Source organism: Crotalus tigris, unplaced genomic scaffold (genome assembly GCF_016545835.1).
Source record: "Crotalus tigris isolate CLP2741 ecotype Arizona unplaced genomic scaffold, ASM1654583v1 scf7180000017546.9332058, whole genome shotgun sequence".
Lineage (NCBI taxonomy): Eukaryota > Metazoa > Chordata > Lepidosauria > Squamata > Viperidae > Crotalus > Crotalus tigris.
Genome location: NW_024096465.1, coordinates 4,080,208 through 4,107,106, shown reverse-complemented (window position 1 = coordinate 4,107,106; position 26,899 = coordinate 4,080,208). Strand labels below are relative to the sequence as shown.

The window sequence follows — 26,899 nt, the reverse complement described above, 5'->3', positions numbered from 1 at the left end:
CATCCCTCATCCTTTCAACATTTTGATTTTTTCTCTCTTTTATTATACTTTGCTTTGCCATTTTTTATCTTCTTTAGTGCCTGAATCATTCTGTGTCACACACCAGTCTTCCTATGGTTTCTAGTTGTGTCACACATCTAGCATGTAAAGTCATATCCAACTACTCATATCTTAATACAAGGACAAGGACTTATACGTGGCAATTAAAATTGTTAGTCCCTTAAAATACATTTAAAAATACATTTCTATTTATCTTCATTATTTTTTTAAAAAACATTCATTTTATTTAAACACATTTCTATCCTACTGCAATCAAAATAAGACTCATGGAAGCTTACAATTTTACATAAAAATCTTAATAATAATTCCGGTTTCACAGCAGTTTCAGGCTTTGTGAGCTGTACCACTTCAGAATGCTTTAACAATAAATTACAAGTAGTTCTCAACTTACAACCATAATTTCTCTTGTAAGTTATTGTAATCGTAAGTTGAGTCAAACTGAATGTTACAACAATTTTTACAGTGGTTATTATGCAAATCATTGCAGTCATTAAGTCAATCACATAGTCATTTATGCAATGAAGTCATTAAGTGAATCCAATTTCCCCAATGTGAAAGAAATAGGCAAAAATCATGATCACATGACTCCAGGATGCTGCAACCGGTCCTAAACGTGAGCCAGTTGCCCAGCACCTGAATTGCCTTCACTGTGATTCATACTATTGTCCAGGAACCTGTGACTTTCTCTCTACTGCTAAAATCACACAATAGCAAACTAATATTCAGAAATAATCCTACCTTTATACATAATTCCAGTGAATACTACTCTTCTTCATAGTCTATCAAACAGAACCAAATAGCAGGAATATAATGACTGGAATATCATCCAGCAAAAGTTAGTTCTCTTATCACATATACTCTTATGTGAGTTTGTGTATGAGCTCGCATATGAGTGTGTAAGTCAGATAAGACAGAGGGGAGGATTTGTATGGGTATGAGGAGTGATGTTAGCTCTGTCCAAAATTAGCATATGGACATCCAGTATGCATAATTCAATTTATTACCTGTGGCATTTAGGGAGAAAAAGATACCCATCTTATCTTATTGGAGTAAACTGAGAAATAAGAAAGCTGCACAGAGAGGCCAATATCTCAAGTTTCAATCTCCTAGTGAAGCTTGATTGTGTTGACTCAGCTTTGATACCTACAGTAGAGAATGTATGATTCAAACAATAGCATCCAATATTTTTGCTACTGTTCCATCTACCTTGTTTATACTTTTTGGCACTTATATCTTAGTCTCCACAGATCCACACTCAGCTTTGGTCTTTCAAAGATGTAGATATTTCAGTGCCACATAAAATGGTGAGCTGCAGTTCATTTCAGAAGTTGCTTTCAAAATTAAGTTATTCTGTTATTTGGAAGGTTTGAAAACAGATTATTTATTCATTGATGGAATACCTAAGTGTGAATAATTTCATTGTGTGAATGTCTTTTGCAGACCTTCCAGACACTATACAGAGATTCAGATTTACAGATTAGTGTGACATGAACACATAGCTCGGCTCCTCTGTCTTCTCGCTGGCTAGGTTCACACAATCTGGTAAACCTTATCTAATTCTTTTTTCTATTGTCTCTATTATCTCAAAGCAGCATGAGTAATATATGTTTAAACCAGTAAAATTTAAAATATACTAAATACAAAAATATTAACACGTTTAAAAGACCCATCATGCTATTGTCTTTCAGAGTAAAGTTATGTAGAGTGAAAAATAGACTAAGCTCCGCCCCAAAAAATTAGGTTAACATGTTTGCTCTATAAAATTCTCTTTCCTGTCTCTTTTACAGGATCTCATCAATTATATTCAGCATAATTTTCTTACTCTTACTCTTCTTCCTGACCATCTAGAGCAGTGGTGGCGAACCTATGGCACGCGTGCCGTTGCCCCAGCCCTGCCTCCCTGTGGCCTCCTCCTCACCAGCAGCCCGGCCAAGTACATGGCAGCCGGGCAGCCGGGCCAAGACTCCGTCCCTGCGCCCTGTTGCATGCAGATGCTGCTGCAGGGCGCGGGCAGAGGGCGTGGCCACCATAGTGCTGCTGGGCTGCCTGGGCGATCTGCTGCAGTGGGCTGTGGAGGCAGTGGGTGGCCCTGCGGGTTGGGCGGGAGCAGAAGGGGAGCAGGGATGGGGCAGTTTTGGGGCACTCGGTCTCTAAAAGGTTCGCTGACCTAGAGTGTCATGACTGTTGTGCAAATATAATTATGTAACATGTAGTAGGTGCACCATAACATAAATGACATATAGTGTAAGATAAAATTTTGTTATGAAGTCTTCATACACATGATACCCACATTTCCCCATATCTCAATGCAATTATAGTTTGGAGCAGTTTACCTCATATATTTGTTTTGCAATTCAATCTTCACAGATTCCCTCTCTATGAACAAACTGACTACTTCTTTCATACCTCTGTCATTCACTTTCAGTCCCTATTAATTAACTAAACATGTATTTTTGACCCTGTTTCTTGTTTTACTCCATTCTCTTTGCATTCAACTTACTTTTATGTTTCTCCTAACATACCCAACTCTCACTTTCATGCAATAAAGTGGACAAAACATTTTATATATTTTTGCTCCTTTTGACATTCATTCCTTGCAGCCACTACTGTACCCACCGCCATTATTTTCATATCTTAGAATGTCTCAATTTCTCCATTTGTAGTAATTGGTTTACCAAATTACACAACTTCATTAATTTGTTCTAGCTTTTTGTCATTTATATATGTGTAACTTGCAATTGTACATTCCATTTTTCTTGTTAAGCACAATTATCTTGGTCTTTAAGACTTTAATTTTCAGTTCCATATTCCTTGTTTCATTGTACAATGATCCAACATTTTCTGCAAATCATCCATGTTCTCATCCATAGCAGGGCATTATCTGCATTAAGAATACATCAACATATCTCCAACCTCACAGGCAATCCTTATATGTTTATCCATAAAATTGATAAACAACCAAGGTGTCAAAACCCAGTAGTAACAAATCAAACCGGAGGCCTGATTAGATTTATTACAAAACAAGCTAAGGTGACACCACAAGAATTGCAACCAGTACATCTTCTTTCAAGCATAACTTTATAGTTATGTCACTGTCAGTTCCAGACCATGGAATCAGCTCAGCAGGAAGGTTAAAACTACTTTTATTGAGATTGGCTATAACAGGGGTGCCAAACTGCCGGCCCGTGAGCCACTTGTCTCATACGGAGGCCGCGCCCACCCCAGTTCCAGCAATGCAAAAAAAGTCATGATACGTCACAACAAATCACATGTTGTGGTGAGCTTGACACCCGTGGGCTATAATAACAGTTCTTGCAAGTCTGATTGTGTTGAATCTCCTCCTCCATCCCCTCCCATCTCTTCTTTCTGCACTGGAAGTGGGAAGGGGATAATAATAGAAAGACACCTATGGCTGCCTTGTACTATATTTACACACTTTATTAGATCTTGTATTAGCTGGAAATGCATTCTCACACAAAGGAACATTGAATATGCCTTACTTCCTATTCTATGTGGAAACATTCCACAAACATTTCATTCATTCTTCCAAATACTTTATTTCTATCATATACTGCTCATGCTGCATTCAAAAGACATCTTTCCATTTCATCTTCATGCAGAATATTCCAAAATTCAGACCTATGCAGTTTATCATATGCTTCCTCCAAATCAAGAAATTTCTTTAATTTCTCTCATTTTTTTCTATTATTCATTCTTCATGGACAAATGTACTATTATGAAAAAGGATGTTTAAAGAGGCACCTTTTGTTTTGGGGGGTTTTCTTTGGTGCCTTCAAGTCAGTTTTTAACTCCCGAAGATTGCCTATACAACTCCCTGCAATTTTATTGGCAAGGTTTTTCAAAAATGGATTGCCATTGTCTCCTTCCTAGGGCTGAGAGTGAGTGACTTGCTCAAGGTGATCCTGCTGGCTTTCCGCCTAAAGCATGGCTAGAATTCAGTCTCCTGGTTTCTAGCCTGCTGCCGTAACCACTACAGGACTAGGAACAGAGATGAGTCTTTAGAACGCACGCAAAACATTCCCCCCCCCCCCAAAAAAGATCACTGAACATTCTAAGCTAAATCAAACAAACTTCATTGTGGTTTAGAGCAATGTAAAAATTCAGACACCAAACCTGTTTGGTATATCTTCTCAAAGTTATTGCTAAAATTTCAAAGATAATGCTAAAATTAGTAAATTCAGTATAAGTGTCATTTTGAATTTAAATACTTTCTTGTATATGAAAAGAGATTACTCCTAGAACCATTCCTCTGAACCAATCAAAACCTAGGATTATTTTTAGTAATTAAAAGTTACTAGAGAAAATTGGCAGTGAAAATGCCATTATGAAATCTTACAGAACTCATTAGTAATTCATTTCTCACATTTATTCATATGCCTCAGACTTACCATTGTTAACCAGAAGAACGTTTGATTTATATAATGATACAATAACTCTGTTTAGAAGTAAAAAATGTGAACATCAATATATATAACCCAAGATTTTTTAAATCAGAACTCTCTCTTTTTGATCTTGCATGTATTTAGGGAAAGAGGGAGTGGGGGAAATAAAAAAGATTGTTTCTTTTAATCTTTACCATTTTATCCTACTGAGTTAATCACATGTGACAATGATTCCAGCCTGTTTCAGAACCTGTTAAGGATTCTGTCCAGCTGAAATACACTGTTTCAACTATTGCAGGAGGCAGGTATGCATTAGAGAGACACCAACTTCCTTCATGTCAAAATAAACTTTCAGCTGCATATATGTATATGGAAGTGTTATACAGAGAATTGTGATCTTGAAGCTCTAAACGCTTTCTCCTCTTGAGTTTAAAATTTTTAAAAAATATGGATCTTTGGCATACTCCTCAACTGTAACAGTAGTTCACCCAAAAAAGAATGATTGTGCCCATACAGAATTCAACAAATATAATAATCCTTAAGTAGAAGCAGCAGTTCAGGTAGTCTTTTTTTATACCATGGGTTTTACAATCTAAATGTAGACATTTAATTCCCACAGTCATATTCTCCAATTGGCCTAAAAGTGACAGTAAGCTCTTTGAAGAGGATGACAATGTCCTTTTCAATTATAACTTCTGATGTGACCACAGAGAATGTTGAGTTTTTAAGCCTGGGGACAAAACAGGCCAAGATATCAGGAGAGGAATTCTGGACTAGTGTATGCCCTCTGCTGTTCATCTGAGAAACAACGGCCAGTGTAATTTTTCAGGATAAATACTGCACAAAAAAATTCCATAGCCAATAGAAGGATAGAAAGCTACATTTAATGAACGGAAGGGTAAACCACCACTAAATATCAAAGATGGATTAAGAAATAAAAAATGCAAGAGACTAGGGGGCTTGAGGAACCTCCCTCTAACACACCTCACAAACCAGGAAGAAGCCAATGTGGTGGTACTTTTTCACAAAAGTTGTGATCCTTTGTCATACTAAACCATAATGTAGTTGCATAGTTTGACTTTAACATATTATAAAAACCAGGCCAGACTTTAATTTATTACTATTTATTGGATTTATACCCTACCTCTCATTTAAGACCTGAAAACAGTAAAGAGCAGTCCTTCCTCTTATTTTTGCCCAACTTGAGAAGCAATTGGGCTGAGAGTGACTGGTCTAGAGACACCAGAAGCTTCCATGTCTGAGACTGGACTTGAACTTGAGTCTCTCTGCTTCACCTGCCACTGGCTCCAACCAAGTTAACTAGTGAATTTAAGTACCACTACCTTCATTTCCACTTTTTACACCCACCATCGAGTTGACATTCAGACTTCTTTGGGCAGCCACTTTGATGGGATGATGCAGACATAATAAATATGAGTAACTGTCCTATAATAAATCAAGCTGTCAGCTCTCCAGGATTTCAGAGATGCGATATTACGTGTGTGATTAAATGTGTGATCTTTTGTACTCATTGTATCTGTTCACCAAAAAGCTGCAGCCCTACTGATTGGAAAAAGCATTAAGACAATTTAAAAATGGCTATATCCCTGCTACCAGCAAGGCTGGGTTCCCATTCTGTAGGAGGCATCCAGTGACTAAATTGTTAATGTTATGTAACTTGGCTCTTTTCATCACATTTAAGGAGAAAAGAAGAGATTTGGAACTTCCCCTTTAGCCTCAGGCAATTCAATTTCTCTTAACAAACTCTATAGTTTGTTCTTGCTGTTGGATGACTACCCTGTGTATTTCACCATCCTCCTCATTGCACCACAGCAAAATTCTTGGGAATCCTAAAACACTGTATGCTTCCCAAAGTTCTGAATGTCTGCCCAGAACGTTAGTGCACAATGTTCTTTTGTTTGCAGAAGCTGGTTACACACAAACATATATTAAATACTATACAAGAGAACAGAAAAGAAGTTTATGTTCAAGAATTTGTTCATGGAGAAACTTTCACATGCAATACATCTACCAGAAAAAGGTGCATATAATAATTTTAGCTTTTTGTTAGTAAAAAGTTTGACACTATTTTTTTCCCTAAAATATTTTTAGGGAGCTTTGGTACAAACTTATTAGGTGTTAGTTTTTTAGGTGAATTTTTTTTACAAAATACAAGAACACATTATGATTATTATGATTATTATGATTGTTAAGATTATTAAGATGATGATGATGATGATTAGAAAAAAGATGCTGTTACATTTTTGCCTGATTTATGTGCTGAACAAGTAGAATCTGTAATAGACCAGAATGCAAAATCTTCACTGTACTAGTAATTAAGATATCATATTAGTAGTAATTACTGTAAGATACCATATTAGTAGTTAAGATACCATATTATCTCAATTTTTATTTTTATTTTTGCAGTATGTTTTTATACCCCTATCTCACTAAATCCAACCCACAGAATAATTTCCCCTGTCTTCTCTTACATTCTCTTTTCTCACATCCAGAAGCAATGTCAGAATTTGAAATTCTGTATAAAACCATACATGTAATCGGGTTATTTATTTTCTAAAGTTCTCACATCACTTTCAGAATCACTGAGATCCCATAGAGCATGTAATAATGAGTAATATTTGAATATAGCTGTTTTTATTAGCTGTTAGAAATATGCATTTTTCAGACAATAATTTTAAATAACAGCCACTAATATGAGATATGCTAATGTCTCTGGTTGTCTTATGACATGATAACCTGAATCTTCAGCTAAATCTAGGGATAGGATAGGATAGGATAGGGTAGAGTAGGGTAGGGTAGGATAGGGTAGGGTAGGGTTAGATTAGGATTAGGATTAGGGTTAGAGTAGCCAAGCTTTTTTTTAAGTTAGCCCAGGATATACATATAATATACATACACACACACACATATATATATATATTCCAGAAATTGATGATCTGCAACATCAATTCAACTATTACATACCTAGAGAAATTGGTAGATAGGGATAACTAAAACAATGATGGAAATTTTCTGAAATTCAGACTGTCTAGATGTGATAGAAGAACATGCCATTTATTTATTTATTTATTTATTTATTATGTATGTATGTATTATCCCTCCCTTATTATTTTTACAAAAAAATCAGGGTAGGGAACATATCCTCCGTACCTTCTACCTCCTATTTTCCTCACAACAACAACCTTGTGAGGTGAGGCTTGGGCTCAGAGAGAATGACTGACCCAAAGCCACCCAGCTGGCTTTCATGGCTAAGATGGGACTTGAACTCATTATCTTTCATTTTTCTAGCCTAGTACTTTAATCACTAGACCAGTGATTCTCAACCTTTCTAATGCCATGACCCCATAATACAGTTCCCCATGTTGTGATGACCCCCATGTGGGTGTGGCACCAATAAGAGGGAGTAGGACAGCTAGAGACAAGGGAAAAAAATGGTGGAGAGCATGGTTTGGCGACCCCTGTGGAATGGTCATTCGACCCCAAATGGGGTCCCAACCCACAGGTTGAGAACCACTGCACTAGACCAAACTAGCTTTATAGAAGAAAAATGACAGCACATGTTTCCTTATGCTTCCTATATCCCTTATGATTTTTTGTCCTAAAAATTGGTTAAATTTCATTTCCTGAATTTTTGATATTTGTTTTTAACAAAATTCTACCCAAGGCACACTCCAAAACCCAGCCCCAAAAGGCTTTTTTTCAGAACAATATGAACCTTTTTTGGGCATCTACTACATATCCTTTTTCACACCATCTGTATATGTGTGTTTGACAACATACAGTATATGCATACACATTTGAGGGTATACTTTGGATGACTTATGGAATATATATATTTCTATATCTTTTCTAAGTTGATTTTAAAGAAAGAGACTTCCCATTTTCCTTGTTTTATTCATGGCTACCTCCCTATTTTCTTCCTTCTTATTTCTCTACTCTTGAATTTCTCTCTCTCCTTTTCTATTATTATTTCAATGCATTTCAGCATTACTGGATCTTTCCTACCACTGGCAAATACACTTCAGCCAAGATTTATCTAATCATAAGTACATATTGTTTAAAGCTCTTCCTATTTATATTCTTTAAAACCTTTGCTAAGGGCCTATATTTCATAGTAGATTTTCTGAATTGTGTCTAACACTTTTCTTACTCTTCTTATTAAACTTTATCTGGGTGTTGCCTCTTTCATTATCTCTATTCTTTGTTTGATTTATTCTATTGATTTAAAATTTACCTATGTACAAGAATTGTATAAAAAATCATATCAGTGTGCCTTATGGAAAGGAGGGTATAGTAAAGTAAAAATAAAGGTGTCTATGCAATGTTTCTGACAGTTTTGGAATTTAAAATAATGTATCATTGCCAAATTTCAAGTTTGTCAATGATACTTTATTTTATACAACATATACACAAGGTATAAAATGTTCTTAACAGATGTTATAAAGGATTGCTATCTTATTGTCATGCAGCTATTGGCCAGCAAAATATATTTACCGGTATATGAATTTCCTTAAGCATGAAAGGGTTAAAATATTCTAGAAAGCAACATGCAGTTTTAACATTTCAAATCTTTAACTGATGATATTGCTTTTTTATGGGATACTCATTTAATATATAAACATATAAACATATTTTGGGTAGCAATTCAGTTTAACAGCTTTTTTAAAAAATAAATGATTCAACCAGAGTAGAAGCAATGATTATCTTGATTCAGAAACATTCAACAGGTTATAACTGATATAAAAGTATTTTTTTTAAGTTTTGTTATTAAAACTTCAGTTATTGTTTAAGGGTCTAAATTGGATTCCCTCCTATATTTCAAAAACGTTTCCATTATGTGATATATTCTAATGTAATTATGGGAAGGGGGAAAATTTCAAATGAGATTCAGGTCCTGAATTAGATAGGAATATTTCTAACTGTGAAAAATCATTGCTAAGTAGAATTATATATTAAATTAAAATTGAGAGTAAATAATTTGTTACACTCATCAACATTATTTCAACATATCAAATATGCACAACATATCAAATATGCCATCTTTTAAAAATGGCAAAATAACCTACTAATAGTCTATGTAAGGAGTTAAACAACATACAATATTTTATCCTAATGGACGGAGTTTGCTTTAACAAGCTTACCGTATATCTCAGATACTTGGAAAATGATGAAGGAGTGGTCATATCTTAGCAAATACTCTGAAAAGGGACACTGATTTTCATTTTATGAGTATTCATAAGACTTGGTAAAAATCATAATTTATGTTTAATTTATCTCATTTTTAATGTTGGTATTAAAATCTTAACCTTTGTTTCAGCCAACAAATCTCAAGAGCCTTTGGAGCTGGGTAAATACTCTCAAAATGAATATAATTCAGAATAGAGTAGAGTAGAGTAGAGTAGAGTAGAGTAGAGTAGAGTAGAGTAGAGTAGAGTAGAATAGAATAGAATAGAATAGAATAGAATAGAATAGAATAGAATAGAATAGAATAGAATAGAATAGAATAGCAGAGTTGGAAGGGACCTTGGAGGTCTTCTAGTAGTCCAATGGCATAGACAGGAAAGCCATGTCAGACAAATGGTTGTCCAATTTCTTCTTAAAAACTTGCAGTGTTGGAGCATTCACAACTTCTGGAAGGAAGTTGTTCCACTGATTAATTGTTCTAACTGTCAGGAATTTTTTTCTTAATTCTAGGTTGCTTTTCTCCTTGATTAGTTTCCATGCATTGCTTTTTGTCCTGCCTTCAGGTGCTTTGGAGAATAACTTGACTCCTTCTTCTTTGTGGCAATGCCTGAGTTATTGGAGCAGTGCTATCATGTCACCCCTAGTCCTTCTTTTCATTAAACTAGACATACCCAATTCCAGCAACTCTTCTTTATAGCTTTTCGCCTCCAGTCCTCTGATCCTCTTTGTTGCTCTTCTCTGTACTCTTTAGTCTAGAGTCTCAATATCTTTTTTATATCATGGTGACCAAAACTGGATGCAGTATTCCAAGTGTGGTCTTACCAAGACTTTATAAAGTGGTATAAACACTTCACATGGTCTTGATTGTATCCCTCTGTTAATGCAGCCTAGTACTGTGTTGGCTTTTTTGGCAACTGCAGCATACTGCTGGCTCATATTTAAGTGATTGCCCATTAGAACTCCGAGATCCCTCTCACAGTTACTATTACTGAGCCAGGTACCACCTATACTGTACCTGTGTATTTGTTTTTTCTTGCTTAAATGTAGAACCTTACTCTTTTCACAACTGAATTTTATTTTGTTAGATAGCGCCCAATGTTCAAGTTTGTCAAGATTCTTCTGTATCATAAGCCTATCTTCTAGAGTGTTGGCTATTCCTGCCAGCTTGGTGTCATCTGCAAATTTGATGAGCTCCCCATCTATCCCCTCATCCAAATCATTAATAAATATGTTGAAGACTACTGGGCCTAAAACAGATCCTTGGGGTACCTCATTGCATGCTTCTCTCAAGTAGATAGAATTCCATTGAGGACTTCACATTGAGTGTGGTTGGTCAGCCAATTACGAATCCATCTGGTGGTATCCATCTTATACTAACAGGCACTTCTTTTATTTTGCAGATGCCTCACTTCTGGAACTTTGGTGTGTAATCCATCTGATCCTGGTGATATGAACTCGTCTAGGGCGGACAAGTGCTCACTTATCATTTTCTTGCCTATTTAACTTGTCTTACTAATGTTTTTTAGGGTACTCTTTTTGATAGATTGGACTGTTTTTTCCCCTTTGTGTAAAGACAGATGCAAAAAGGAAGCTAAGTATTTCTGCTTTCTCCCTGTTGCTTGTCACCTTCTTGCCACTTTCTGCCACTAATGGACCAATCATTTCCTTTACTTTTGTCTTGATTTTTACATGTTGAAAGAAGCTTTTTGTTATTGTTATTATTGACTTTTGCCACAAGCCTTAGTTCATTTTAAGCCTTAGCTTTCCTCACTTCATCTTTGCAAGCTATTTGCAAGTGATTCTGCCTTAGTTAAGCATCCCTCTTTCCACTTTTTATACTTGTCCTTTTTGTCTTTTAATTTATCAGAAAGTTTTTTTATGCAGCCATGCTGGTTTCTTTTCAGAGCTGTTATTTTTCTTCTTCATTAGTATTGTGCTAAACTGGGCTTTTATAATCTCACTTTTCGAAATTTCCCAAGCTTCTTGAGTTGTTTTCCCCTTGCGGATTCTCATCCATGGAATCTTTCCCAAGCTCTCTCTAAATTTACTGAAATTAGCCCTCTTAAAGTCCAAGACTCTAAATTTGACTGTGTTCTAGTGCTTGTGCTTACATAATGTTGAATTCCAATATTACATGATCACTTCTCCCCAAGGTCCCTGTAGCTGCAACACCTTCTATCATTAATCTCTGTTAGTGAGAATTAAGTCCAGTATGGCTGATCCCCTAGTTCCCTTCTTTATATTTTATATTTTGTGTGAATTGGTAAATAATTCTCTCTGTGTGTATACATATACATTATACACACACATATATACAGTATACACATACAATTAAATACATATAGATATACATATTCAGATTGTCCTCATTTACCAATTGAATTAGGACTTTCAACTCCATTAAATAATGTGGTTATTAAATATAATGTCATATGATCACGCTTGATTTATGATTTCAGTTCTGCTGCGCTTGTAAAGGGAATCGCTGTGGGTGATTAAATGCAATATCATGTGACTACCTGGTAGCTTCTCCATTGACTGCTTGTTGGATGCTGGCTGTGAAGGTCACAAATGGCAACCATTGTAAATTTGAATAATTATTGTACAAGACAATCATCTGTGAGGAGTACTTGTATAAATATGTATGTGTGTGTGTGTGTGTGTGTTGAAGTATATCTAATTTTATTTATTATATTCCACCTTTATTATTTTTGTAAATAACTCAAGGTAGCAAACATACCTTATACTCCTTCCTCCTTCTATTTTCTCCACAACTGAGAGTGACCAGCTCAAAGTCACCCAGCTCAATTTCATGTCCAAGGCTGGACTAGACCTCATGGTCTATTGATTTAAAAAACATTGTTCTTTAATTTTCTGTGGATTTTTTTCAATTTGTCATTTGAAGATAGAGTTTCAGTTTTTTGAGTTCTGAGTTATGCCATGACTCATATTTTCTAATTAGTGCCAGAGCTGATTCTAGCTGGATGTGCAGCAAGTAGAGGGTTCCCCAAATACACTTCTTCTCTCCTAATGAAAGACATCAAGCAACAGGGCAGGAATTACAGGCTTTCCTATATTCAATCCAATCCTGAGATAGGATTCTGGAATAAATAGCTAGATTCATACAACACATTGAACCAAGTCAAGAACTGAGTAAATATGTTGCATGTGAACTAAAACAGCCAACAGAGAGGCAGAAGAGAACCCTGTGTTTATTTAAACTAAAGTACCCTCATGTAACCAAGTCAGAAGTGAAGTGAGATTGCCCTAAACTGCCACCTAGTGAGTTCTCCAAGAAAGAGTCAGAAGGAGCAAACAGCTCAAAATATAAAGCTCTCTAAATACAGAATTCAATGGAAGATTCCTGTTGCCAGAGAAGATACCATCTAACTCCATTCAGTACAATGCCCAAGTCACAGCCACGGCAGCCTAGAGATAAATTCCAATAGGGTGGAGGTTTGTTTACTCACTCCTGGTCCAAATGTTCATGAGACAATAAGAATTTCCTGCTAAGACTATCAAAAAAGAATATCCAACTTATTTCTTTTTGCTACTTAACAAGAAGCTGGTATATTTAAGTTATGACAGAAGACAAATTGTGATCATTGCTGGATTTATATTTTCATTATGGGGAGGCAGGGTCTGCACTGGATCACAAAGTAGATAAACTCAATTTAGTCTAGTTAGTTATAAAAACCAAGTCTAATTAATATAAAAAACCGAGATGACTACTAGATAGCAGCAAAGAGGATACGTTTCTGTATTTCTTTACTGCCTCTACTGTAGTGCAGATTTTAATGTTACAGAAATGGTAGGCCTAATATAAACATAGCCATTAGTGTCTGTCTAACTTCAAACAATTAAGGGATACTATGAAATGTAGAATATATGCTAGATAATTTTTTTATTTTCTTTCATATGAAGACAGTGATTGTTGCAAGATCATTGTTGCACAATTATTGGGTTTGAACAACATGTTTGCACAACATAATGAATCACAAGCTAGCCAAATATGTTTTAATCCAGCACGTTATATAAATTCCACCCACATAGTTCAGTGTACTCTGCAAATCTAAGAAACTAGGTTGAGAAAAAAAAATTAAAAAATTAACAGCAAGCATAATGTACAAGCTGCACATATGTTAGTGCTTTGGACTACAATTCTTTCAGTCTCTCGGTTTCTGGTCATGGTCATGCTCATTCCGTTACTGGGCACTGAAGTCCAAGCCATCAGATTCTAGTCTGATGCATTCTGGGTTTCAAATCAAACAATCTTTGTCCATTACTTTCTCTATATCGAATCTGATGACATCTTGTAGAGCAGGAAGCTTGCTCATCACTTTCTAGCGTTCTTTGGTCATAATAATTGTCCAATGTGGATTATTAATCTAATGTTTACCCCTGTGCCAACAAATAAGGCTCACTCTTGAGTGGTAATTTTGTGCCACATTAAAGGCTTGAAATTTGAATTCAGTAAGGTCAGTGTACCTATACAAAAGATATCTGGGTTCATTCGATTATAAATCCATATATGAATATTATCTTTATTAGGGACAATCGAGGCGTCATAAACTAGTAAAAGAATTTTTAACTTCTCGGTAAATTGTCATCAGATTGGAGCACAATAATAATGAGTCGTTCTATCAGTATCCTGTCTTCCTCTCTGGAGACCAGTCTTCATTTGTATCGGACGGCATTTTAGAAAAACTTTTTTTTTCTTCCGTAGCTTTCACTTCGTGAATCCGTAAAAACGTCCGCTACAAGTCCCAAAGGTGCTCTTTTAGGAGGCAACTGGACTTCCTTGTTTTTCTTTGAAGGACATTCTTCAAAAAAAACACAAGAAAGTCCAGTTGCCTCCTGAAAAATCACCTTTAGGACAACCATGAACTGGATGGCTGAGAATCTCCATAGACAGTCCGCTACCAGCAGGGCAAGCTCCTATTCCCCCAGCTGCTTCTGTGCGACGCTTCTCGAGAAAAGTGGGAGTCGCCTTCCCTCTCCTAGATGCCTTATTCTCCCGATTAGCTAAAGCCAAGATATACGAGGCCGCAGGCCAGCGAGTCTTCCCTTACCTTTTCCTCCTGCCGAAAACACACAATGCCCCGAGAGCCAGAGAGGTAGCGAGCGCCAGACTGTACGCGCCAAAGGGCAGCCACTCCAGGAGGCCCATGTTGGGGAGAGTCTCTTTACCCCCCCAGCTACCGAAGAAGAAAAGATCGTTCCTGCGCTCAATTAAGTTTCTGCGGGGCAGCCACTCTTTCCCTTCACCCTCTCGGTCGCTAATCTCCAGCGACGTTCCAGGAAGTTTGGAGCTCGGTGCCAGAAAGCCAAACTCGAATGAGCAACCTCGCTCCGACTGGAGCTTGGAAAGACGGGAGTCCCCGGCCCCTCCTCTTGGGATCGGCCGAAACAGTTACAGAAAAGGGAAAGGGTGAGGCCTTCTCTCCCTCCCTTCCCCGCCCCTTTCCGCGCGAAGTGAAAGAACTGATTGTTCTTTGGCGGAAAGGTGTCAGGTCCAAAAGTACTGCTGATCAATCTCCCAAAGTTGGGAGAAAGCTTCCCGCTGGAAAACTCACAAGATCCGAGAAACCTTAGCCCATCTTTACGCTTTCTAATTGTTAGGAGAGTAACATGTTATTTGTTAATTTGAGCTTTGCTAGGGATAGAATCTGTGTTTCAGTATATAACAATTTGGCCTGGCAGAGTTTCAGTATCCTGGAGGAATTTCCCAACCTTCAAAAGATGAGGGAGGCTGAGATTGTTCTGCTGATTCACTCCTCTGGAAACCAAGCTTCCCACAATTGTTTCAATCAATCAATCAATCAATCAATCAATCAGAATAGAACTGTAAGGGACCTTGGGGTCTTCTAGGGCAACCCCCTGCTCAAGCAGATTGCACATTGGTCTGTCTAGAACTAGAGATGGGAGAACATTGACTGCGAAGGTCCAAATATCCACAGGCACTCTGTCTAACTAGGGTTGAGTCAGTCTGTTTTGCCCTATCCAAATCTGAATAGCTTCCAGACACTGGGATAAGATATCTGCAGCATTTCTCAAGGGGCCTTTAATAGAGATATAAAATTGAGTGTCATACATATATTCATTATATTTCACCCCAAACTGATGGATCACTTCATCCAATGGTCTCTTGTAGATGTTAAACAGGAGAGGAAAGAGAACCAATCCTGAGGCACCAAAGTAGTGGGGCACAACCTGGATTTCTCCCCATCTGTCAACTTCCTGGTAGAAGGAGGGAAATCAGTACAATACAATGCCACTCACCCCCAATTCCCAGAGCTTGAAAGGTCAGGAATAGCTAGACTGGAGGCACTATCTCCATCCTGTTCCCACCAGAGATCATCCCTGAGTGCAATCAATGCCATCTCAGTCCCAAATCCTGGCCTAAACCCTACTAAAAAGAGTCTAGAATGATAATCTGCTTCATCCAAGGCTCTCTTCAACTACTATGCGACCACTCTCTCCACAATCTTCCCTAATGGGAAGATTGTAAATTGGGTGAAAACTGTCTAGCTTAATTAGATTAAGCAATGAGAAATGGGTGCACTACTACTTCTTTATGAGCTGATGGAACCATTCCCTTTTTCAAGGAGGAGTCGGCTGCTGCCCAGGCCAATTCCTCATCCCTTCCCATGCAGCTTTAATAAGCCAGGATCTAATATACAAGTTGCCAAACCAGTACCTGAGAGGGCCTTGTCCGCTTCCTCAGGTTTAACAGGCTCAAAATCTTCCCAGGTCACTTTGCAAGACAGCCTCACCAGTTCCACCAATACTGCTTTAAGATTGTTTAGGATATTATTTAGAGAACATTGCCATAGATATTGATAGATGGATCAAAATTTCACTGAGTTGGTGGGATAAAATTAATTTCATTAAAATGAATACAGCTCAAAGGTAATCTATATATTAAGAGGTATTCTAATGTTAATGCCAAATAAATATTTCTTTGAATAAATAACTTATTCATAAAATTTATATGGAAAATAGGCCAACTAAAAGTTCATTAACTAAACTAAAACTATGTATTGGGGATAGCTGTTCCTCCCTAAAAATATATAAAGATTTCCTAGATTTTCTCAACCTTGGCAGTTTTAGGATGTGCTAAAATTCCCCAGCCAGCATTCTGGGATTTGAAGTTTATGCATCTTAAAGTTGCCAATGTTAAGAAACACTGTCTTAGATGTTAGTCCATCACATTTATCTTTCTGCCATTAATCATTAGACATTTCCAGGAAATCCACAATCATGACTTGGAGTGACAACTTTTTTCTCCCACTAGTTAAGTTCGGAATAGCCAGTAGCATTCTACTTCTCAAGATATAAGTTTCATAAGCCATCAGAAATCACAAGGATAATGGTCAAAATAACAAATATGGTCAAAATAACAAATGACCAGAAGGATAATGTCTCTTTCTTACCCAGGATGTATATACACTACATATCTCCCTAATCCTAAGACAGTCATCAGTATAACTAAAAGCTGAAATAGGAAAAGACTTACTCCTTACTAAAATCTGGATGGTTAACCTATTTAGGTAGTGTAATCACCCAAAATGGAGATACAGACACAGATGTCAAGTGCCGCATTGAAAAAGCAACAGCTACTTTTCAGTGGATAAATAAAATCTGGTTGTTTATATCACTGAAACTTAAACTCCATTTGCTCACCTCTGTAGTGATCCCAACAGCTATTCATGCCAGCAAGACTTGGAAGATGTCAGCAAGTATTAACAAGAGACTTGACATTTTCCAACAGAGATGCTTTCACCAGATCCTAAAGATTTGTTATTTTGACCATATTTCTAACAAAGAAGCTCTCCAAAAGAGTTTCTCCTGGAAAATACATAACATTGTCGCACAGAGAAGTCTCCAACTTGCAGGTCAGATTCTCTGCATGGAGTACTATTGAATCCTCCAAATGGCATTGAGATGCAGCCCCCCACCCCCGCTGCCAAACAACCAAGAGGATGCCCTCTAAATACATGGTGAAAAACATTCATGGAAGACTTAAATATTCTAAATATTACATGGGGAGATGCTGAAGTACTTGGCTAAGACCAAAAATGCTGGCGATCCCTTGCTACATTGCATGTGAGAATTTGATACTAATGCTAAAATAAATCTGGATGATACAAAACCAACTGCATCTCTCTAAGAAGAGTGTTTCACACCCAAAAAACCACAGCAGAAAAGATCTACTGGAGCACAGCAACCTATGATTTGAAGGGCAGCAGAAAAACTCTATTAAGTTCAGAAGTTCCTTTAATCTAAGTCTAAGAACATTCTGACTGGTATTTCATTGCAGTAAGCCATAATGTAATTTATTTAATTTGTATATATTGTAGGAACTTAGCCACTACGTTTTGAAAACCATGATTTATGCTTGAAAGTATTGGAGAACCTACCTACTTCTAGTTTATTCAACAGCTAAACCATGACTAAGACTGATGTGGGAATCCAGCTTATGGATGTTTACACCTGTGTGTATGATTTGTTTTCTTACCGTACTTTCTTTCAGCCCTTGAGTGGAGCCTAGCATGCAGCTCTCAAACTTTCACTCAAAGAATTGACTAAGTCTTTGGAGAGATTTAAGGAGAAGTTTCAATTCAAGCTTTGATCTAAGTGCTCTTCTTGTGGAAAACGAAAGGACTCTTACGAATTCCAGAGGGTTTTAGCAGAGAGATTTATTGTGCAGGTTCAGAAGCAGTAGCAACTAGCAATTCTGAACCCCCCCCCCCCGAGGGCGGGTTCAGACTTCAGTTTTATACTTTCTTTTTCTCAGGAACAAAGGAATACACATTGTAATACACATTGTAATACATTAGGTTCATTTCTCACGGGTATACAATGGAAAGAGTTTGCTACATACATTGTATCCAAGTGCAATGCGCATTAGGTTAGTCACATACTACTAACACAGCATTATTTCAGTAATTATGCAGACACATCATTATTCTAGTGATTGTTCATCATTCTGAAAAAGCACTTAGTAATAGTAATAGTAGTAAAGTTGGAAGGGACTCAGGCAGAAACCCTACACCATTTCGGACAAATGGCTGTCCAGTCTCTTCTTAAAAACTTTCAGTGTTGGAGCATTTACTTCTTCTGGAGGCAGGCTGTTCCACTGATTAATTGTTCTCACCGTCAGGAAGTTTCTCCTTAGTTCTAGGTTGCTTCTCTCCTTGATTAGTTTCCACCCGTTGCTTCTTGTCCTGCCTTCAGGTGCTTTGGAAAATAGCTTAATTCCCTCTTCTTTATGGCAGCCCCTGAGATATTGGAATACTGCTATCATGTCCCCCCTTGTCCTTCTCTTCGTTAAACTAGACATACCCAATTCTAGCAACTGTTCCTTATATGTTTTAGCCTCCAGTCCCCTAATCATCTTTGTTGCTCTTCTTTGTTGCACTTCATGGACATATGGTGTGAAGTAGTGCTAACCGTACTAGATCCTTGCGGATCCTTGAAGCTCCTTTTGATAAAACAAGGCTTATTTTTCCAGCATGACCACACAAGCAGAAGATTAGAATTGTTTAAGTGTGAAAAACAAATCCCTCATAGCTCTTCGTTTTTAACTTTATTACAAGGAAAAAGTTCAATTTTGTCAACGTATGTTATACAGAAGAAGAGAATATACTTGTTGGATTATAGAAAATGGCCAAATGCAGCTTTTTCAGCTCAACTATAGGTATTTTTCATTGTGTTATCAGTGTTTAATTTCTAGGGTTTTAGATTTGGGGGAAATCAAGCTTTACTTACAATTCTGTCTTGCCTGGGGCAACATCTAAATGTCTAGCACTGATATTTAATTTTAGTATATGGATAGAAAGCTTCCATAAACTACCATATGTGCTTCAATTTGGCAAGGTGCAAACTGCATTTCTAAAAATATAAACTATTTGTAATGTGAAACATTTTTGTACACTTGCATTACATTCTTAACCAGGGCAATTAAAGACCTAATGACTGCATTCATGCAACAGAGTAAAATAGCTTAGTTTTAACCCTAGTTACATTTTTTGGGTGGTTTAGTATTTTATGCAATCAAGCCTGTTTGATTAATTTATCATTCCTTATGTTGTGTAAATAGCTTCAGATAGCTTAATTCATAAACCTAATTTGTGTGAATCCAATTAATGTTCCATACAAGTGCAGGTTGTCCTTGACTTATGACCACAGTTGAGCCTGAAATGTTGGTTGTACGTTGTTGTGGTCATGAAGTGAGACAGACATGTGGCTGACTTGCTCAATGACCACAATCCCAACTCTCCCTGCTGCAGACATTAAGCAACCATGCAGGGGTGCCTTGTGGTGGGAGAGGGATTGGGAAACTCAGCGCCTGCCAGCATGTAAAAACCTATCACAGACTGGAAGGCCTCAGCCAGCTAGATCCTATGATCCTCCTGTCTCTTCTCCCCCCTCACTCCCAAGAAACCTGGCCTTCTTCCTCTTGCCCCACTACTCCCAGAAGGCCTTAGTAGACTAGGCCCAACCACACGTGGTCCTCCGGCCTCCTCCCCTGCACTCCTGAAAAGCCTGGCTTACTCCTTTCTCACCACCACTGGCCTTCTCTCTCCCTGCCACTATTCCTGAAAAGTTTGGCCTTCTCTCTGCCTTACCATGCCCAGGCCCACTTACCTTTCCCTTTCCCAGCAACTGGTGACAGGCAGTCTCACCAATGTGAAGCACAGCTAGAAAGCAGCTGAGTCAATCTTTCTCAAGATTAGAGAGGCAATATTTTCTACCATGCCAGTGGGCCTAGCTGGCTAAGACTTCCTAGCCTATGGGGGTGGTGGTGGGAATTGCAGCACTTCTGTGGTGGTAAGGATGGGTGCAAGGCACCCACATTTTGATCACATAACCAAGGAGGCACTGCAATGGTCTGAACTTTGGGCAGTGCCCTTCATTTAGTACCATCACAATTTCATGCAGTTCATACAGTTGCTGAACAAACAGTCGTAAATTGAGGACTAACTGTATAAAATTAAACCTGTCTTAGGCATGAAAGGCAGCTGGGTAACTTTGGGCCAGTCATTTTATTTCAGCCCAACTCCCCTCACAGGATTATTGGGTGGAAAACAGGAGGAGGAAGGAATATTAGGTATGTTCACTATCTTGAGTTATTTATAAAAGGCAATAAAGGTGGGATTTAAAATATCTAAAATACAAAGGCTTTAGAAATGATATCAAATTCTTATTTCACAGCAGGATCAGAAGAAGGAGAATAAAAAATCAGATTGTGGAAAAGTGTCTTAGCCTCCACTAAGTTAAAAGCTATGTTATGTACATTATTACCAAGCCAGATAACCCATAAAAGTATTGCTAAATAGTTAAATTAATCTTGAAGTATTACCAACTTCATGACAAATTTATTCCACCCATTTTCATATAACTCTGGCATTTGTAAGGATTAAAAACATATAACGTAATCAACTGACACAATAATCAAACTGATCCTGCGGTGGGGTAAAAAAAAATCCATGTTTAATAACTGCCACTTCATGCCTGCGCTCTGCAATTGTTTGGGGTCAGTCTGCCATGAACCTGGAGAGAGGGTGAAAGGGAGGTGGAGTGCTTGGAGGGAAAGTGAAAGTAATGAAAGTGAAGGTGCCTGTCCAAGACAGCGTTTCAAGGTTGTTTCACTATGAGAAGAATGCAGCTGCAAGAGTGACCATTTCAAAAACAGAAATTCATTGGATGATGGGCAGGGAGGAGCAGCAATGGGAAGTGCTTAAGCACGGAAAAGTTTTCACTTGGAGATTTAGCATGCGAATTTCAGTTCTGGCTTTGCATTATCGTATTTCATTTGACCTTTAGTAAACTATAACTTTCTCAACAAATGGAGTCAAGAATCGTTCTTGCTTAAAGATTCAAGTTGAGGCAGGACTGACAATAAAGTATTGGCCCAGGTGTCAGGTGCAAGCAACCAGAATCACTCATGAATAGGTTCAAACAGATATTTTATTGTTGATCACCTACTGTATATTACAAAAATCTCACCAGACTATCTACATTCCTTTGGAAAATGACAGATGCAGTCTTAGGGCCTTGATCTCAGATGTTTCATCCCCCAAATGGAATATCTCTTTATTCTGTCTGATGGAGTTCCCTTTCCTTAAACCAGTAGTTCCACCACACTATGGAAAAATCCAGTCTTTAAGGCTTTTTTGAAGGACAACAGGTTTGGAGTCGTCCAGACCTCAGTGGTAATAGAGGAAGCATGCTTCCTGGTTTATATAAAAGGACATTGTTTAATATATCGGAAAAAAAGACTAAAACCATAGCTGAACATGGAATTATAGTCATAATTAATGGCAGTTAATGGCAGTCATTAAATTGGGCACCTCCTGATCACCACGCTTAACTACCACAATCCCAGTTTTTCCTGTTGTGGTCATTAAATGACTATGCGGGTCATTAAGTGGAGCATGGGATGCCCCAAGAGTAGGAACCCTGTGATGGCTCTCCAGCTTTCACGTGACCTTCCCAGAGCCTCCCCCACCCCGTGGGGCACCACTTATATAGCTTTCCATCCTACTGGGTCCCACCTTTGGACCTTCCTCCCCTTGTTATGCTTTGCTCCCCTTATCTCTTTTGAAGAGGTAAATTATAAAGTCTTAGTAAGACCACACCTGGAATACTCTGGTCACCACATTAAAAAAAAGATGTTGAAACTTTGGAAAAAGTGCGAAGAAAAGCAACTAAGATGATTAAAGGCCTGGAGACTAAAATATATAAAGAACAGTTGCAGGATTTAGGTTTGGCTAGTGTAGAGAAAAGAAAGACTGAGGGGACATGATAGATGTATTCCAGTATTTGAGAGGCTGCCACAAAGAGGAGGGGGCCAGCTTATTTTCCAAAGCATCAGAAGGCAGGATAAGAAACAATGGATGAAAACTAATCAAGGAGAGAAGCAACCTGGAATTAAGGAGAAACTTTCCAACAGTGAGGACAATTAACCAGTGAAACAGCTTGCCTACAGAAGTTGTGAGTGCTTCAGCACTGGAGGTTTTTAAGAATAGACTGGACAGCCACTTCTCTGAAATGGTATAGGGCAGTGATGGTGAACCTTTTAGAGACCGAGTGCCCAAACTGCAACCTCAAACCCTTATTTATTGCAAAGTGCCAGGGCTGCATCCGCATTGTGGTGCTGTCGGGGGGGCGTGGCCCACTGGGTGGACATGGCCACTGAGTGGGCATGGCTGCGGTGGTCACAGCTACAGTGGTCATGGCAGACTGGGTGGGCATGGCCGGGGTGGGTGGGCCGGGACCAGGGTGTCAGGAACCAGTCCCTCACCATCTCCGGGTCATCCACAGGGGGCCAACGCCGCTTGCTCTCTCACTTCCTTCCCCGTTGCTTCCAAACTCCACATGCTCGCTACTCTGGTGAACTGTGCTGGGGCAATGGCGTGCGTGCCCACAGAGAGGGCTCTGAGTGCCGCCTCTGGCACACATGCCATAGGTTTGCCACCACTGGTATAGGATCTCCTGCTTGAGCAGGGGGTTGGGCTAGAAGACCTCCAAGGTCCCTGTACCAGTTAATCCTTTCTTTCTGGTTGAGATCCCTTCACAAGTGTGTGTTTTTGTTCATACTTCAAACTGCTTAGGAGTTCATTTTATCTTTAAGAAGTTTCTGGTCTTTTGAAAACTTGCTGAAACATTTGAAAATTTGCCCAAGCTGTCCAAGTTTTCCATGAACCCCTGAAACAGCAACATGAACATTCATTCATTTCAAACTCTGGTTCCATGTAGGAACTGGAAAAAAATAGAGATCAATAGCTGTAGTAATCCAGCTGAGAATTTAGAACATTTTGGGAAGCTGCTCCTAAAGATATATTATCAAATGCATCCAGTTGGCTGGCCTTTTTATTTATATTTTGTGTGGGTATTTTTTAATATTGATACAATTCCAGGTTCTCTAATTACTCTGAGAACCTCTGTTCCAGAACAGCATTTCAGTAACCCTTTAAGGGTTTTGAGTTTGCCTGTGTGACCTACAGCCTATTGCCTTTTAAAAAATATTACAATCAAATAAATGCACAATAATTAAAATGTTTTCTTAACTATTAATTGCCAATCTAGAAGAAATGTCTTTATTCTAACATTTGCCAGGAATAAGCAACATGTGGTGTATAACAGGGGTCCCCAACTCTTGGCCCGTGGACCGGTATTAGTCCACAGCATGCCAGCAGGGAGGCCACCTAAACAAGCAAAGCTCCATCCTCAGGATGCAGACAGTATTCAAAACCACACCCCCTCTGGTCCACGGAAAATTTTTCTCCATGGCACCGGTCTCTGGTGCCCAAATGATTGGGGACCTCTGATCTATAAGATTATTCCTCCCAGGAATAATTTTAACAAAATCAATCAATAAAGAACAAAATAAGTTTTTTTAAAAAAATAAATGTATTAGTAATATTGAACTTGCTACATATATTCTACAAATAATTTTTTTGTTCTTGTGCTTACTCTCCACAGAGATAAGAACTAAAAGGAATATTACTTTTGCATTTTGCAAATTAAGAATCCTCCAGCTGACTATCTTTATGAGTTCAGCTATAACGATTATGAAATTATTCCTCGCCTCTTTTGGCAGCTACTTGCATCTTCCAAGGCAAACCCATCTCATCCTACTTGGAGATCTTGGACCTTCCAGCCTTTTGTCAAAGATAAATTTGATGAAGAGACTTTCCCCAAGTTTGATAATGACTTCTTTGTTTCAGTTCAGCTTCTTCTACCCCTTTACTAAATGTATTTAATATACGTATTTGGCACCTCCTTTTTATGCAGTGCCTACCCATGCATTAGTACTGCAACTGAAGCATGTGGAAGCTGTTGGAAGGAGCAGTTTTGGAAGTTTGAAACTCTTTACAATGTTTGTGGTTTGCTGAATATTTTAACAAGCTGCCAACAGTCCTCAGGGAAATAAATGAGAGAAAAGGAAAGAAAGCTTAACCCTTTATCACTTGATGCAAAATGAATAAAATGTTAACAGCACTGGAAGAATTAACTTTATGCAAAAAAAAATCAGCTATAAACATTAAGAGTATGTTCTTGAAAAAACTTTGGAGCAGTTTGCATCCAAGTATAATGTTTACATTTCCTGTTGCTATTATTAATTTCACTTACATTCTGTTAATCTATATTAAGTAATCACCTATGAGTGATCAGTTATTTAGTTCAAAGGACACTTTATCCTACACAAACCATTTATTTCATAGAAGGAATACTGATGCATCCTTAAATTCCTTTATATGGGAGTAAATCTATGAGATTAAGTTAACTTTTGGAATAAATACATGTAGAACTTTGTTATCAACAATATAAAATGAACTTCAAACAGGATGAAAAATTCATTTATAACAGAATAACAGAGTTGGAAGGGACTTTGGAAGTCCTCTAGTCCTACCCACTGCCTAGGCAGGAATCCCTATACCATATCAGACAAATGGTTGTCCAGTCTCTTCTTAAAAACTTCCAGTGTTGGAACATTCACAACTTTGGGAAGCAAGTTGTTCCACTGATTAATTGTTCTGTCAGGAAATTTCTCCTTAGTTCTAGGTTGCTTCTCTCCTTGATTAGTTTCCATCCATTGCTTTGGAGAATATGTTAACCCCCCCCCCCCTTCTTTGTGGCAACCTCTGAGATATCATGTCACCCCTAGTTCTTCTTTTCATTAAACTAGACAATTCCAGCAACTGTTCTTTATATGTTTTAGCCTTCAGTCCCCTAATCATCTTTGTAATCATCTTCTTTGCACTCTTTCTAAATCTCAACAACTTTTTTACATCTTGGCAACCAAAACTGGGTAAAATATTCCAGTATTCCAAGTGTGGTCTTACCGAAGCATTATAAAGTGCTATTAACACTTCACGTGATCTTGATTCTGTCCTTCTGTTAATGCAGCCTAGCACTATGTTGACTTTTTTGGCAGCTGCAACACACTGCTGGCTCATATTTAAGTGATTGTCCACTAGGACTCCAAGATCCTTCTCACAGTTATTGCTATTGAACCAGATACCATCTATATACCTGTGCATTTGGTTTTTCTTGCCTAAATGTAAAATCTTACTTTTTTCACCACTGAATTACATTTTCTTAGATAGCACCCAATGTTCAAATAAATTTCCTAATTTATATTTTAAAACTATATTTAAAAAGACATTATTTATGTGAGACTTTGACCGTTCCTGTTACAGGGAAGTGGAGAGGTTGTTTGGAGGACAATACACTTTAATATGAATAAATCATTGAAGGAATTTTCCCTACTTCCTCTTTGTCTAACCTCAGAGTAGTATAACTTACTTGATTAAAATAACCATAGCATTGTAGCTGAGAAGGCAATTTGAAGTGGCCTCTTGTGTTGTACCATTCCCAATCTTTTCACTGGAATTTATTTAGAACACTATGTTCAAAGCCATACAAATCCCAAAATGGTAACATGACAATGAACTAGAATTAATCAAGCATAATTTATGGAATTACAAATTGATTGACTTCTGCCCCAAAACCTTGAAGAAAGAGAATTATTACATTGTTGCCTATTCCTAAATCTGCATAAAAGGAAAAGAAAAAAATTCTACAAAATAGATTTTACCAACCTGGTATTTCCAGAAGTCTTGGAAAATCTTAAAAGTCCAGCCAGAAAGTTGGGAATACTTTAGCTGTAAACCTTTCTTAATATTAAAAGTAAGTGTAATTTGTATGTTGTACATGAATGCAACAATCTGAACACAAAGCATAATCATAGGCAGTTTAGTTTTTTCTGTACTTCTTCATTTGAGCTTCACCATTTCCTGACATTTTGTGCCTATTTTTAATTGCAACATGTAAATTGTTTGTGACTTTGAATTACAACCCTCCAAAAACTCTGTATTCCGGCTGTTCTCGTAAAACTATTTGTGCTGCCAAAACCTCATCAACAGTCTTGGAAACCTGCCAAACAAAGAGTTTTTAGGTTAGTAAACATTAGATTTCAGAACTAAAAAAGAAGTTGCCTCCTAAAAATAATCAATGCTGCTTTGAAATATTCAGATGAAATTTTCCATAATAAGAATCGGTAAGTTTTAATAGATACAGTATTTGTATCCTCCAGGGTGACTGAATACATAATGTTTCTCCCTTTATCTCTTTTGAAAGTTTATCACAAAATTTGCAAAAAAGTGATTTGTGTTTTGAGACACTCATTCATTCTGAGGAATTCTGTTTTTATCAAC

At 37.7% G+C, this 26,899-nt stretch overlaps 1 protein-coding gene across 1 annotated transcript in view; it reads right to left on the bottom strand.

The window, feature by feature from the left end:
- LOC120304680 (cytochrome P450 7B1) overlaps positions 1–15,068 on the bottom strand; it is a 105,805-nt gene extending 90,737 nt beyond the window's left edge. The window contains exon 1 of the mRNA XM_039335545.1: positions 14,741–15,068. Coding sequence (XP_039191479.1) covers positions 14,741–14,838 — 98 coding nt within the window. The 5' untranslated portion in view covers positions 14,839–15,068. The remainder of the gene's footprint in view (positions 1–14,740) is intronic.
- Between the last annotated feature and the right edge of the window lie 11,831 nt (positions 15,069–26,899).